Below are 16,892 nucleotides of genomic sequence, written 5' to 3'. Positions count from 1 at the left end.
TTCAGTTTCGAACAGAATGATTAAATGTTATTCCTGCAATGATTATGATATTGACATAATGACTTCTATGGATGATTCAAAGCGTTCTTTAGTGGTTATGGCTGATTCAAGAGTTCGCAAGAATGCAACAGAACCAATAAAAACATACTCATTCATTCGTGGAAGTTATGATTCAACATTAACCAGAACAGTGAATGATATATTAAATGATTTGAATATTAAGGTAAGAGTTGAACAAAAGAACGAAGAAATAAAGACTATCGTGAATGAAAACAAAGATGTAAACATTGACGATAAACTTGCTCAGAGCATAGTTGATGGCATGTGTGATTTTGAAGTACATAATGACGGTGGAAACATGAATTTAGAAAAAGAAGTTACATTATTCACACTGTTTCAAGCAATTAATTCGTTACCTAATCATTTAATTAATGAAGCATACGATAACGTTTATAACTTCTGCAATTTAACAGAAAATGCAAAAAGTAATTTTGAAAAAGCACGTGAAAGATATGCACATTTAATGACTTCTCCATTTGTTTTGGTGAAGATTCTAAAACTATATCAAAAGGAATATTATGATGAATATGTTTTACCTTTATTACGTAAGCCAAAAATAACATTTGACATCAAACTTGATGACTCGTTTTTGATAACAGATATTAGACGCAAGGCTGAAAATCATCAGTATAAAAACAGTTCTGAAGTAATTGAGGATTTATCACGTGTAATCCGTTTTGTAGATTGTGGAAACAAATATTTCATTCAGAAAGATTACAACATACACGACAAAATGAATCAAATATCATTCGTTCTTCAATCAAACATGAAAGAGTCACTTAAAATGATTAAATTATTTAAAGAAGAAGGTAAAACAATAACAGCATGGGATGTACTACTAAATCAATTGTCTTCATTAACCGTTAAGGGTGTTTGCTTTAAATCTGATTCCCCAGATGTTTTCTCAACGTTTCAGGGTTATAAATACAACATTCTTGAAAAGCCTGATTACTCAAAAATTGAGATGTTTATGAATTTCATTAAAGAAGCCATTTGTGATAATAATGATGAAGTGTATAAATACCTTCTCGGCTGGATTGCATCAATGATTCAACATCCTGGAATCAAGAATGAAACAGCAATTATTTTGAAAGGACTTCAGGGAACAGGTAAAAACAGATTCACTGACATTATTTCTGAACTTCTCGCTGGTTATTCATGCAAAAACATTACTGAAATAAGTGAGTTAACGGGTAATTTCAACTCAGTAGTTGAGAATAAAATGTTTCTTGTACTTAATGAACTCAAGAATGTAGGTGAAGACAGACTCGCAAACTTCAACGCTTTGAAATCAATTATAACGGATAATGAGATAAGAATTAATGAAAAGAATCAACCCAGAAGAACTGCTCAGAACGTTGCAAACTTCATTTTCGTAACTAACAACGTTTACCCTGTCAAAATTGAAGTTGGTGACAGAAGATATGTAGTTTTAAGAGTTAATGGTAAATTTAAGGGTCAATTTGATTATTTCAAGAATTTGATGGATTCATGCACAAAGGAATTTTATGATAATTTACTGACGTATTTTATCAATTACGACCTTTCATCATTTAATGTACGAATCATTCCGATGACTGAAGCCAAACAAGATTTAATTGAATTATCATCAAATCCTTTAGATGTATGGATAAATACACATTATGATGAATTGTGTGCAGGTATGATGTGTAAAAATGCTTTATTCTGCAAACCATCAGACATGAAAGACAAGAATTTTCAAATGAGTATTAAGGATAAATGTGATAGGAAACATAGAAGAATAGATGGTAAACAGACATGGTGTTATGTTTTGAAAGAAGAAATGAAAGGATTATATAAACAGGTTGAACCAAACGATGATGGGGATTCATTTACTGATGATGAAATACCTGTAAATGAAGCTTTATAAAGTATGATTTGAATTTATTTTTGCCTTCCTCCTATGTTGTTGTCAAAATGTCATGTTGTCATCATTTTTCAGAGAAGTTGAATTACCTGGTAGCACATGGTAACATGGTAGCACCTCCAGTTCTTCAAAAATAATTCATAAATACCTTCCTCCTATGTTGTTGTCAAAATGTCATGTTGTCATCATTTTTCAGAGAAGTTGAATTACCTGGTAGCACATGGTAACATGGTAGCACCTCCGGTTCTTCAAAAATAATTCATAAATACCTTCCTCCTATGTTGTTGTCAAAATGTCATGTTGTCATCATTTTTCAGAGAAGTTGAATTACCTGGTAGCACATGGTAACATGGTAGCACCTCCAGTTCTTCAAAAATAATTCATAAATACCTTCCTCCTATGTTGTTGTCAAAATGTCATGTTGTCATCATTTTTCAGAGAAGTTGAATTACCTGGTAGCACATGGTAACATGGTAGCACCTCCAGTTCTTCAAAAATAATTCATAATTGAAGAACCTAAAAACATTAACGTAAACATTTATTTTTGCAGTTCATTCATTACTTCATTACCTAATTAATTACAGACATAAAATATATTTAGTTCATTCATTGAACTCTATACCATGCGAATACAGTCATAAATGGTGGCATGTATTCTTTACTTTGTCCTGTTGTTTGTGTATATCCTGAAACGTGATGTGTATGGTTTCCTTCTCCCTGAGTGTCACTCCAGTAACAATTTATGGCAAACTTAACGTTGTCTTTAACATCATATCCTTTACCTTTTGTCATTCCTGACCAATCCCAATATCTATGCTTATGCCAACCCGCTTGAGATGTGCTTAAATCTATGTAGTGACTGTGTGCAGGTAAATTTTCACCTGTAATCGTTTTACTTCCACCCATTTCCTTTGAAGAGTTTGCACAATACAAAAACCTGTCGACTATTTGTTCCCATGCACCAACACCAAACATTACTTGAGGACCTCTTGCATCCATAGATGTATAAATAGAACCTACTGGGTTCATTAAATCAAACATATGAGATAATATAGGATTGTCTCTTTTGAACTTAAAATATAGTGCAACCATTTCAGGTTTCTTCTGGTTTGTGTCAGAATATTTTTTATAATATAATCTTATGTTTTCAGGGTAGGTAAAGTCTTGACTATAATATTTATTTTTGTCATCTATATAATAATATACTATTCTCGTTTTTTCTATTGCATTATATCTTTTATATCTATAATAATCTAAATATAATGTTAACTTTTGTTCATCTGCATGTAGTGCTCCGCCGTCATATCCATAGTCATAATAATATGGTATTGGAGCTGGGTCAGGCAATGTCATATCTGTCATTTCATAAACTCTTAAATATTTCTTTTGTTCGTCTCCATATAAGTTTAAGTAGCAGTTGTTGTCTAATGGAACTTTAACTTGTGTGCCATCATTCTTTATATAGCTTACATACATTTCATTGTTATTTTTCGGAATGAGTTTATACCGTGTACCATTTCTTAAGGAGTGTACCAATTGCCATCTAAAATATTTATTTTCTTCATAGACAGAAAAGTCACCAACAATAGTTTCAATATTTTCAGTTGTTCCTATCAAACTTTGGTATATTTTGTTGACATATTCATTATCTACCTTCTTCTCTAACTCACTGTTGACATATTCATTATCTGCCTTCTTCTCTAACTCACCGTTGACATATTCCTTATCTGCTTTAAGGTCTAAACATCCTGAAACCCATCCTGTATCAGCTTTAGTTTTAAAAATCTTTGATGTCCATTCATGATACCATTCAACCCTTTCTTTAATTTCATTATCTTTTTCATCCACATATTCCTTATCTGCCTTCTTCATTAACTCACTAGCCATAAGTCCCTTATCTGCCTTCTTCTCTAACTCACTAACCACATATTCCTTATCTGCCTTCTTCATTAATTCACCGTTGACATATTCCTTATCTGCCTTCTTCATTATGTCATTAAGGAAACCTTTTATGAATTCCTCATTTAAATTAAATCTTCCAATCTTCAAAACTTTAGGAAATGCATTTAATGCGTAATATCTTTGTTCTTCTGGTGGAATTGATGTTATATCATCCGTTATACCTTTAATTTTTGAATTCATAAATAAAATTTCTTTTATATTTGATATCACTGCACCACCTTTGCAAACGAATTCGAAATGGTCATTTTTCAATACTATCTCCAAATCTCCATATTTCAACCTTTGTGTTTGTTCTGCCGTCTTTGAATTATATGCATATATGGCGTATGTAATGGTCTGAGGGACTTGGGTGCTTTGTGCCTTAAGTTGTTGTGGTTGCTGTTGTTTAATCATTTATTATGATTTAAAAATATTTAATCCGTTATCTCATCAGCTATTTTTCTATTTGAAATTGCCATAATATTTCATTCATGAATTCTAAATCACAATCAAATAGGTCAGTTATTCTAAATTTAATATTTGATAAATCTTTTGAATGAAGAATAAATGAATTCCCGATAATTGAAACGGATATGATAAAGAAAATGTGTTTAAGTTGATGGATAAAATGTTTTGTATTGATGGGTAAGAGTTAGGGTCTAATGTTTGATGTGAAAATCTCATTGGGGTATTAACTTTATCACATTTGATTAAAATGAAATTGGAACCAGTGTCAGAATACAAAACATCCCCAACATCTTTTTCAAAATTTAATATCCCCAACAATGAACGAAATGAGGAGTACAAAATTTAATTTTCAGCGGAAATTTAATAAGGTTATTTATTTCATCAAGTTCAAAAAGTTTATCGGGTTTTGATTTAAAATTTTCTTCATACCATACGATAAATGATTCATTTAAATAACTTAAAATCATGTTAATATCCCATTTCGCTATCACATTATTTATATACATATCATACGTTTTTTCATGGTCATCTTTAATAAATGATATATAATCTGAAGGGTCTAAAAGAATGGGATTAAATTTACCACTCACAGAAACGAGAGTAACATTATAAATTCCACTAACTGTTAAATTTAATTCACAGTTATTATTCGAAATAATATTGATAATTGACATTTTTATTACATTAAAAATATGGTAAAGCGTTATTTTCCAGTGATAAATAAAACTAGAATAAGATTACCTCAAGAATTCATAAATTCAACGAATAAGAAATTCATTCATGTTATAAATTTTAGTGTTTTCAGAAAATATGAGTCAATGTCATATTCATCATCAGGTTATATTTCACTTCATTCAAATTTAGTTCAATCAAACCCATATAATGACCATTTCATAAGATTTTCAGATGGTATTAAAAATGTAATTGATAGATTAAAATATGAACAGATTGACAATATCGAATTTTTGGAATTTTGGTTTAAATATCCTGATGGAAAAAAGATTGAAGTTAAAGATAAAGCTGATACTATAACAAAAACAATTACAATGACTGATCCGGATAGTGGGAAACAAAAAGAAATAAAACAAATGATAGAAACTGGTGAAAGGTCAATTATTATTGATTATGATTCAAAGGATTATTATTCAATAATGTTAATGCTTGAATATTAAATAGCCTTAACAAAGAATTTTTCAAGTGATATTTTATATTCATCAACTATTTTATTATAAATATTATTATAAGTTAAATGAAGTTCAGTTGTTGTTCCGTTCTTTGATATCTTAATTGTGCTAATATCCTTTATAGGATTTATTTTTGCAACTGTTCCGCAGCATGAAACCTCATCATCTATGAAAAATTGAATCTTAACGTCTGAATCTTGAACATCACAAAGAATGGCGATAATGTGAATTAATGATTCATAAGGTAAAATAATTAAACCGGATTGGTCAATTAAATTTATTATTGAATCATAATTATTAATTATTATATCACGGTAAATTTTCATTAATTCAGAATTAATGTCTACTTTATATGGTGCATTGCGACTGGAATCGTAGATTCCTGGGTTCTCGATGTTTGATGAAAGAGGTGGGGGGTATGTTGGATAAGTGGGGATTTCAACGGGTTCTTTACCAGGTTCAGATAAAATGATTGGGTCTTCATCTTCTTTATTTTGCTCCTCCTTTTTCGGTAAGTCACGAGTTAATAAATTTGGTTGAGTTGCTGACCTTGTTAATTCGGGGCTAACATTAACTTTAACATTTTGAATAATTCGTGATTTATCATCATTTACGTTATAACCAACCGTAATCTCTGCTTTTGCGTTTGTGTTCTTTTGACTTGTGAAACGTCTTCTCATTTATAATTGAATAAAAAAAGAAAAATATATTTAAAGTTTTATTTAGTTGTTACGGTAATATCCCAAGGTTCATCCTTGTTTGCTTATACTTTCTTTGTAACTGCACCAATTATGTTATTGATAATGATTTGAGTTTCTTCCAGTCTTATTTTATCATTTACAATATCTTTAATCATTTCATTACATGCATTCTTAAAACCATCTGATTTTTCTAATTTACGTCTATCACTTTCTTTAATTAAATCAAAGTTATAACCTTGTTGAGAATAAAGTGGTTTCTTTATCAATTCCTTGAACGCTTCTGAAAGTGAAGATGAAGAAATTCTTGCCACTTGAATTGGTTTAAATTCTGCTTTCATTGCTTCTTTCTGTTCATTGAACACTGGATCGAATAAAGCAACTTTAAAGAATTTCTTAGCTGGAATTTCAGGTCTCAAATTTGCATATTGACCATCAAACTGATTAACATATTGGGTAATCCATCCGGTCCCTCTTCAATAGCATTTAATTCTTCATTGAAATAAGAATATGGATTATGACGGTATGAATTAATTGGACCATTTTCACCTTCTCCAATGTATTGTTTAACAGCTTTTCCATTTTCATCAAATTGCATAGGATAACGTTCATTATATGCTTTACGTTTAGGATAATCAGTCATTGTTAATTTATACCCATTTATGACTTTAATATTACCTTGACCATCAGTAACGAAAACTTCATTTATACCATCAGGTTTTCCATTTGGACCCGTAATGTCTGCTTCGTGTGCTTCCCAATTTGGTCCATGACGTTTGGCATATGCTTGAGCTTCTGGTAATGTTAAAACGTTTCTCATTTGTTTAACATCCTTTTTGAAGACCGGCAACAATGTGGACTAATTCTTTCATTCCGTCTGGAACTTTCATAGTTCTATTATATGCACCCTTTTTGTTTGTCCCTTGTTTTAATGGAACCTGTAGAAGATTTGCTATTTCTGTCATGTTTAATTATAAATAAAAAATAAAAATTAATTATAAAAAGTTAATCAAATTTAACAACCTTTATTTAAATCAACTATTATTTTTCCATGTTCTCCTAATTGTTGATATTGTGTGTAAAGTTCATTAATGCTCATTGGTAAATTCACTTGATAAAGCATAACGTTCAACTGTTGACGACTAAAACCACTGAAAATGAAAAGGGTGGACAGGTTTGATTTAATGTTTGTGCTTAATGCTTTAAAGTATTGAACAGCCATAAAGAATGAACATGAATATGTCGACATTGAGTTAATAATTGATTAAAATATGATTTCTCATTTGTTATTAGTTTTGATTTCACGCATCATCTAGAAAAATTAGTGAATGTAAAAATTCTCTATCAAAATTTGAAATAGAAAGTGTTTCAAATAATTCATCCCGTTGTTTATCAATAATTTTATCCTCTAATCCTTGCTTCTTGATTGTATTATATAATTCTTTATACATTAAAAAGTTTTTTAAATAATCTTCTGCTTCTTCTTGTGATAAATAAATAATTGGAATTTTGATTAAATGCTTTAAAGATTCAAATGTATCATCTGAAGGTGAACCTGAACGGTTGATATAAATTAACACATGTGAATAGGGGGAAGTGTTAGCAATAATGATAATTTGTTTTAATATCGTTAATGTTTTACCTTTATTTTGTTTACCAATTGCTGCAGTGATTGAATTTAAGTAACATTCAGAATATGGAATTTTCATTAATTTTTCCTTAGATAGAGCATTTCTATTATCACTCAATGCTTCATTAATCATATCATCTACATATGTATTATATACTCCTGCTAATTCTTCATAAGGGGTGGATGAATTTAAATCCATTTAATCAAAAATAAATTTATAAATTTAAACATTTCTATTCATCAATATTTCATCATATGAACTTCTATACTGTGGTGGTGTACCTGTTGGATGATATTTCAAACCTTCGTCCGGTGTCCATGTCCAATACGTAGTCCTAGTAAACCAAACCTGAGGAGGATTTGTCACCTTTGAACAGTAAGTGTCATTTACACCCTGAATGATTGGATAAGCTTTCACTTGTACTGTAACTTGTGAGTTGAAAGTTTCTAATCCATCAAAGAATATACCCGCTCCATCACGTTGAACTGGAATAGTGCATAAGAATGAAGTTTGGTCTTTCCATGTTCTAGCTAATGGTATGCCATCATCATCATTCAGTGGTCTAGTTAATGAGTCCTCGTATTCTTCTGTGCATTCATTCACTCCATCTAAATCAGAAGCTTGAAGCATACGTGTAAAGAATATGTCACCCACTGTGGTCATCGCTTGATCGGGGAAGTTTCTGGAATCTATAGTGACCTGAAGACCTCGAAGCATTGGATTTTCTAAAACTGTTCTTTGCATTGCATTCTTCGGAAATGTTAACACAACATCTGTAACATTATGAAGAGCGTATGAGAAATCTGAGCTAATACCTTCAGGAGTGATGCAACCTCCATTTAGTGAACGAACGTCAATATGTTGAGCTGGAATCATGAATGGATCTTCCTTACTGAATAAACGTGGTATTGCTTTAACTGATTCTTCAATTAAACCGTATCCTGGTGTAATACATTTATCCTCTAAAACTTCCATCTTTGTGCATGAAATAATAACGTCATCAACTGTTGCGTCAGCAGATGTAGCGGCTAAGCTTGTAATTAATTTGGTAGGAAGTCCGATTTGTTGGAATTTGCGATCATATTTATAAACATGATTCATAATCTTTTCATAATTTTCATCAGTTATCTTTTCATAAACATAATTTTGTAAATCAGCAACTCTTAACGGGTCAACCTGACAAAATACTAAAGTATCCCTGAAAACATAATATTTAAGAATGATTTCACCAAATGATTTAGGATAATCATCGAACGCCTGAAATGCTAACAAATCATTTACCGGAATAATCATATCAAAAGTGATATCAACTTCTTCATTTGCTTTCTTGAAAACTTCTGAAGGGTCAATATATTTACCACATACTGAGTTATCATATTTTTGAACATTATTATATAACGAATGAACAAACTTTTTAACTTTCCTTTCTGATTTCGGTTTATATGTTGCAAATGCGAAAGATTCACGGGCGCAATCCATCTGAAGATAACCGGCATCACCTCTTTCAGTTTCTACTTCTAATTGTTTAAAGCTTTGATTTGATGATTTGTAACCAACGAATAAACGCATGCATTTAAAAGCGGTATCACATGTGAAAGCTTTATTTGAAACTAGAGTTGCTTTAACTTTGCGTTTAATATATGTGTCACCTAATTGGTTCACATCATGAGCCGGATTTGTAATTCTTAAATGAGTTTGTTTATCATCAAAATATGGAGCATCAGAGTCATAGCATGAACTTTCAAGTTCTCTATAATATCTTCTTCCGTCATTCTTTGCGAATATTTCATTTATCTTTTCGAATGAATGAAACACATTTCCATTAATCGGTTTAGTGTTTGGCACCAAATAGTTAGTCGTCATTTATTAATAAATAAAAAATCAAAATTAAAAGATGAAAATGAATTTTTAATTTTAATGAAATAATCAACTATGGCTGCAGGATTCTTTAAAAAATTATGGGATAAAGTAAAAAGAGGAGCGCATAAAGTTTGGGAAACAATGAAGAAAGGAGCAAATTGGATATTTAAGAATAAAGAAGCAATTAGTGACGTTGCTGAATCAATAACGCCAAAAGCCGCCCCAATAAGAGAAATATTAAATAAAGGAGAAAAAGTTTATCAAAGACTTCAACCGATACTAAGATAAAAATAATATTTATTTATTTTTCCACTATCTACCTCCTATTTTATTAAGTATTCCTTCAGCAATTCCACCAACTGCGTTACCTGCTTGTGCTCCCATTGCCGGATTACCTGCTTTAGCACCTAATACTCCACCTATGATAGTTCCTGCCGTTTTCGCTACTGGTGCCAAAAAGTTTGCAATGGGTTTAATAATCTTTTGATGAACCCAACCCGCAGCTTTCTTAATTCCATCCCATAATTTTTTAAAGAATCCTGCCGCCATTTCTGATTTAATATTAATTAAAAAATATATTTCATCACTTATATTTTAATTTTTATTTAATGATAAATGAAACCAATTTTAAAAATAAATGAAACAGAGGAGAAAGAAATAAATGAAAGTGAAAATGTTCAACAAAAAATAAACGTTGTTAAACCAATTACTGAAATAAAAATTTTTTCATCTGTTGAAGAATTTAATGAATATTATGCTAACAATAAAAAATTATTTGAAGAATTGACAACATGTAAATTGAATAAAATGTTTAAAGTTGATGGATTCAAAATTTCAAAAATAAAAGGAGTGGTTAGTTTGAAATCTATTCCTCAATCAAGAATCACCTCATTAATGAAAATTGATGATTTAACAAAAAGAATAGAAGAGATTGAAGAAAGAATGAATCAAATAATTGATTTCATAAATTCAAATAATCATTATTTTCAATTTCTTCTTCTCTCTCGTATATACTAGATTTGAAGAATTCGGAACTTTTACCATAATCTCCTAAATGTTTCCTTATCCCTAACGTGTGCCAGTTATTATATGAAACTGAATAAACTTTATCTTTATCTTTACACCTTTCATCACTTCCAATATATTTATATCTCAGTTTTGATTTAGCATTTTCATATTCATTAACGTTTAATAATTCACAGTCTTCCTTTTTAAATTGATGTTTAAGATATTCAGGATTTAATACTCTACGTTTATATGCTCCTAACTTAGTTCTAAAGGTTTTTCTACAAAATTTAGGAATTCCATCCTCTTTAATGTCATCAATGATTTCCATTTCATTATTTTCAATTTCTTCTTCTCGTTTATGAGGTCTTTGATTATGACTCCATTGATTCCATGAAATTAAATATTCTTTATCATTATATTTATACCTCATTAGCTTATTTTGGCTTTCATATTCATTTAATAATTCACAATCTTCATTTTTAAATTGAAGTTTAACCCATTCAGGATTTAAACAGTGTTTAATTAATCGCGGAATATCTGACATCATCTATATATATATAGCTTCTTTTATAAAAGATAAAAAATAAATTATTTTAAAATTAATGTTAATTTTTTAATGATTTATAAATAAATATATTTTAATGCATCGTCTATATATAGATGTAACAAAAAAAGTCACTAAACCCGCAACATATACTACTTTTTATAAAAAATTCAAAGAATTGACAATTGGATAGCACAAATTTAATTCTCCAGACAAAGTATTATTGCTTATATATTCAAAACATTATCCTTAGTTTTGAAATGTTGGCAAAAAATTTTCGTGTTATTTTTTGTGTTTCAGCATAAATTATGTATTTACTTATGAAAGATAAGCATTTTATTCATTATCATAAAGATATACCATAACAAATTGATAACATTTAAAAAAACGTGTATTTTAGTGGGTATTATTCTGGCCAATGCCCATTTTTAAACGATTTAATATTGACCATATCAATAGCCGACTCAATGTAAAAATTTAGATATTATTTTTTCATTATTCAAACTTTGATAAATTTTAGTATAATAAATGATTTTGTTTCGTGTATGATACAGAAATGAAAAGCTTAATTAATATCATTTTGCATTTTTTCAAGAATGTTAGAGTACATCTACATTAAAAAATCGGATTCGAATTGCGATACTGCATCAAATTGTTGCACATCTGATAAGGCTCTCAAAAGAGTAAAGTTAATTTTTTTGTGTTTTTTTAAGTTTTGGGTCTTAGTAAAAACACCATCTTGAGCAATATTTTTGGGATGACGATAGGCCTTATTTGGCCTTACAGTGGACCCTTAAATGCAAGATATCCCGGCATTAGCCTCAATAAATATATATATTATCATAATAATATTAGTTTGTAATGGCATTAAAGCGAAATTCCTAATTTCTTCTCAATTAAATTCCTTGAAAAACATTGGAATTAATGATTGGAAATAGGTCAAAAAATTCCTAATATAAAACTTATACTTAAGATAAAATTAAAATTCGAAAATATCTATTTTTCAAAACACGCATCCAAAAGCGAAAAAATTCGAAAAAATCATGTTCTTATAAAACTCACTGATTTTGAAATTTTTATGAGATTTGAAGTGATAGAATATATTACCATCTTATTGAAACATATGCTTCATTGTTGCATTCACATAATATTAATCAGAACACTAGGAAAAGTGGATTTTCGAAAAATGACGATAATGATTATTTGCAAATCGCCTCTCAATTTTGAGAGACTTTCAATTTTTACAGTGGACCCTTAATGAATGAATTGGTTTTGAAATTCAAAAATGATTCTTTTTCCCCGAACTCTTTTAAAATGGCGTTATCATAATGTAACATATGATATTCTGAAACATATTCTGAATCGAAACCCTCCGCATAATGGAAATCAGTTTTTCAAATAAGGTTCTAAAAATTATGTTAAATTTTTTAACATTAGTTATGGAGTTTTTTTTTAAATCATCTAAATTGTAAAGCATTGAATTTTGTGAGCTGCGACTGTAATTGTATCTATCTTTAAACTTGGGTTATTATCAGTATTTGTAAATCATGTATACCATAGTTGCCAAAATGATAATCATAGGATATCATTTACCTAAAATTTAATTCAAAAATCATTTTGTTGGAAAATTACATGTTGAGATCTAGTTATCATATCATTTATTTTTCATAAGAAAATGTCAACCTGTTAAAAAATTGAATTGTAATTTCAATAGTTCAAAGGGTTCAATTTTTATTTAACTGCTAAATGAACATTTTATGAGTTTATTAATGGATCATAAAATTGTTATACTTTTTCAAATATAATTGAAAGGGTGTCATTCTCACAAACATCACTAATATTATGGTTCATAATTAATTGGATATTAATGTTTTTTTCAATAACATTCAAAATATAAATTTTTTGAATTGCAATCAAAATCAAAAAATTTTTTAAATCAAAAAAAATGTTTTGTTTCTTGATATCATCAACTATATCATATACGCCTTCAAAATTCGGATATACAGGTACAGATACTGTTCAAGCACAAGAGCAAGATTCAATAGTTATCCTGAATGAAGTTCCAAGGTCTAAAATACCAAAACCAATTAGTGAAAAAGGCTATTCAATCCCACCAATTGAATATAATCAATATGTATGGCCAGATCATGGCAAAACTTGCACAAGTGAGCAATTAAACAACGAAACTTGGGGAATTAGAAGAGATTTTTGCAAATGGTTTGCGACATACGACGAAAATGAACTATATTATCAACCTGTAGGTACTAGACAATTCTATGGTAACGAGAATTTAGTAAATAACTCTAAAAGATATAAAGCAAGATTGTTCATTAACACAAGACGTGGTCCATTCCACCCAACAGGCCTATATGCACCACCTGGCGAACTAATAACAATTGAAATATCAGAAAAAATAGTTAACGGCATTACACTCAAAATCAATCGCCATGTTGACGAAGCAGCCAACGATAGCAATATACTTGGTGGTACTAAATGTGATATTGTACTTAGTGGTACTGTTTCAAAGTTCTGCTGGCCATACGGAGGCACAATTGAGTTCGAAAGAGGAGTTGATACAGCAAATCAAGGATTTGACGTTAATATTTCAGGTGTAATTAGATGTCCTTATTTCATTTACGGTTCCACAACTGATGAAGAGTGGGAAGAAGACTTATCCAAACAAGCAGGACCAGTTATGTTCATTGATTATGGTGCAGGTTTTGTTACAATGCCAAGCACAGATGCAAAGAATTCCATCAGATTGAATGATGCAATGGCATTCTGGAGAGGTGTTTCCCGTGTCTTATACTCAGTCAATGAAGTCACATATCGCTCGAGGAGAAGTGATGGAAGAGTAACAACTCCAATGATGACAAATCTTGATAAATTTGTAAGAGCTAGTGAAGCCGTCGCTCTTGTTGGTGCAAATGTTATCTATGAACCACCGTATTGGTATCCAGGATGGGTAAACTATGAATCCGCAAGATGGGGATGCTGGGGACAACTCCATGAATATGCACATCACTTCCAATATTTTTGGGGATGGGGTGATTATGGAGAAGTTTCAAACAATGTTTTAAACCTAATCTCAATGTCTTTGATGACAGAAATTGATTCAAAGAGACAGATCTATTTGAATGGATGTATAAGCCTCGGCGATGGCTGGGATTACACATCCCATCCATATGGAAACATCAATAGCAAGGATTTGTTGTTTTGGTATGGTCTTCATTTGTATTGGTTTGGTCCTGATCTCCAGAGAAAGATTCTCTATGCTCACAGAAGTTACCAATACTTCACACGTAATGATACATATCCTTATGTTACTGAGTATCTCTTGCACATATCATTACTCACAAAGAGAGATCTTAGACCATACTTCAGATCATTCTCAAATCTCTATGTATGGGAAAGAGATGTCAAACCAATTGCAGATGAAATAATTGATGGTTGGGGATATAAAGAATTCCATCCTGTATCAACAATTTATCAAACAGGATATGTTTTTGATGGTGTTGAATTCGAGACTGCCAAACCATTCAGAATTCCAGCTCGTGAACCATATTATTTCGATTTCGAAAGATATAAGAGATCAAGAGAAGGAATGCATAATTTCACATTCAAGAACGTTATTCCAGGAAAAGGAAAATTCGAAAGAGTTGGAACAGCTCAATACAAGTACACACCACCAGATCCAAGTATAATTGATAAATTCTATGTAGAATATGAAGATGATACAAACAAAGACATCACAACAATGGTTATCAGTGTTAAACAGTATTTCCAGGGAAGCACAGTTAGGATGCAAAATTACAATGTATCATTATCAATCACGGAGGCTTACAAGAAGTACAACGAAGAAGGAGCCAAGTTCTATACATACTTTGGCTCAACTATGTCAGTTCCAGCTGTAGGCATGAAGTTCTTTGCTGTTGCTGATGGATGCTATTATCCAAAGAAAACAAGTCCATATAAATTTGTTGCATATCATGATGAAGATTGTTTGCTCTATATCTCTGAGAATCCTTTGTCCGGAGATCCAGACACGGACAAAGATTATTTAATTGCCAATATCAGTGGTTATGAAAGTATGTATAAGAATCAGAAAACCAAATGGGTGAACTTGACAAAAGATAAGAAGTATTACATGAGATTTGTTGTAAGGAACGCTGATGGAACAGGTCAAGGATACCTTGGATACATTAACAATGAATCAGATCCAATCACAAATCTTGAATATGATAGAGTTTTCTTCACAAACGCAAATATTGATGATGTTGATAAGAATCCTTTCATGCCAAAGATAGAAAATGATCCAACATTGGGCATTTACTATGAAGGAGAACGTAGAGTTAAATATCCAACAAAGAAATTCAAATTGTTGGAGAAATTGCAAACAATTGACAAGAACCTCGATTTGAACAAAGTTTTGTTCGATGGATATTCAGAAAGCCAACCAACAGTTGTCAATCAACCTCTTCCAATTGAATATGTCGTTGATTTCGGTGATTATCTTACATTCGACAGATTGTGGATGCCAGAGAAAAACAGATTCATTAATGGTAATGTAACAATTTCATGTGATGGCAAGCAAATTTATGAAGGTCCATTCTATTCAACAACAACATTCGAAGAAACTCATCATTGCAGAGTTGTCAATTTGTCAATTCAATCAAATAAGAATGGAAATTACTCTGGACTTGTTGAGTTTGTCCCTGTTTTATTGAAGGCATCAACATCAAATAATATCATTCCTGCCACTCATTCTAAAATCAGATCATATGGAGATGCTACCTTGGTAAGAGATGGTTTGTATTACAATGGAAAAGCTTGGAATTTGGAACCAAATTCAAGAATCAAATTTAAGCTGAAATTAAATGAAACAGGAGATAGCATTGGTATTATTGGAGATAAGACAATTTACGGTGGCGAATTCGAAATACTCCTTGATGATCAACACTATGGTACATGCGACACTTCTTACTTCCTTGATAATCTTGCAAATGGTTTGATTACAGACACTTATTACCAGCAAGTTTTGTATGGAATCAGAGGCTTGAAGAGTAACTCAGAGCATACTATTACTTTGATTGGAAAATCAGGAAAAATAAGAATTACTGGTTTCCTTGCTGATGGTGATTTTGTTCAACTCCCAGTGGATCCAACACCAACTCCATTACCAACTGCAACACCACGTGAAACCCCAGCTGAATCTCCAATTCCAACACCAGGTCAAACAGCTGAACCAGAAAATGATAACGGAGATAACTTGGAAGATGGAAAAGGAGGAAAAGGTAAATCACTTGGAATAGCTCTTGGAATAGTAATTCCATTGGTTTTGATTGGTGTTGCCGTTGTCGGATTCTTCGCGTTTAAGTATTTCAAAGCAAAGAAACTCGAAAGAGAATCCGATGAAGATGCTTTGAATGTTTAAAGGTATATTAAAAATTCAACAAATGATAGCCTTTGAAAGAATAAAAAATTAAAGTTCTTTCACGGTAAAGAAACTTTTTTCTACAATATATATTTGAATTTTTTATTTATATTTTTCATGCATTTCATATTTCACATGGCGCAAATATTAATGAAATAGATACATATGGATCCACT

The 16,892-nt window shown here is 30.8% G+C and overlaps 6 protein-coding genes across 6 annotated transcripts, besides 1 other annotated feature; 2 read left to right on the top strand and 4 right to left on the bottom strand.

Annotated features, from left to right (window-relative positions):
• Positions 1-10,279: part of a mobile genetic element that runs on past the window's edge.
• Positions 17-1,951, top strand: TVAGG3_0999910 (uncharacterized protein; the record flags this gene model as incomplete). Its single annotated transcript, XM_051254287.1, has 1 exon — positions 17-1,951. One exon carries the CDS (start codon positions 17-19, stop codon positions 1,949-1,951), a length of 1,935 nt encoding a protein of 644 aa, XP_051079861.1.
• TVAGG3_0999900 (phage tail repeat-like family) lies at positions 2,555-4,303 on the bottom strand (the record flags this gene model as incomplete). The annotated part of the gene is made up of 1 exon (XM_051254286.1): positions 2,555-4,303. One exon carries the CDS (start codon positions 4,301-4,303, stop codon positions 2,555-2,557), a length of 1,749 nt encoding a protein of 582 aa, XP_051079860.1.
• TVAGG3_0999890 (uncharacterized protein) lies at positions 5,526-6,221 on the bottom strand (the record flags this gene model as incomplete). Its single annotated transcript, XM_001582430.1, has 1 exon — positions 5,526-6,221. One exon carries the CDS (start codon positions 6,219-6,221, stop codon positions 5,526-5,528), a length of 696 nt encoding a protein of 231 aa, XP_001582480.1.
• Positions 8,093-9,733, bottom strand: TVAGG3_0999870 (uncharacterized protein; the record flags this gene model as incomplete). The annotated part of the gene is made up of 1 exon (XM_051254285.1): positions 8,093-9,733. One exon carries the CDS (start codon positions 9,731-9,733, stop codon positions 8,093-8,095), a length of 1,641 nt encoding a protein of 546 aa, XP_051079859.1.
• Positions 10,280-10,691: 412 nt separating the features above from the next.
• Positions 10,692-11,282, bottom strand: TVAGG3_0999850 (uncharacterized protein; the record flags this gene model as incomplete). Its single annotated transcript, XM_001582428.1, has 1 exon — positions 10,692-11,282. The coding sequence occupies one exon, from the start codon at positions 11,280-11,282 to the stop codon at positions 10,692-10,694; it is 591 nt and encodes a 196-aa protein (XP_001582478.1).
• A 1,945-nt stretch (positions 11,283-13,227) lies between these two features.
• On the top strand, positions 13,228-16,716 carry TVAGG3_0999840 (experimental autoimmune prostatitis antigen 2-related family; the record flags this gene model as incomplete). Its single annotated transcript, XM_001582427.1, has 1 exon — positions 13,228-16,716. One exon carries the CDS (start codon positions 13,228-13,230, stop codon positions 16,714-16,716), a length of 3,489 nt encoding a protein of 1,162 aa, XP_001582477.1.
• Between the last annotated feature and the right edge of the window lie 176 nt (positions 16,717-16,892).

The sequence above is a fragment of the Trichomonas vaginalis genome, chromosome I (assembly GCF_026262505.1).
Source record: "Trichomonas vaginalis G3 chromosome I, whole genome shotgun sequence".
Classification (NCBI taxonomy): Eukaryota; Parabasalia; order Trichomonadida; family Trichomonadidae; genus Trichomonas; species Trichomonas vaginalis.
Note: the sequence above shows the minus strand (reverse complement) of the source record. Positions and strands in the feature narration are given on the sequence as shown.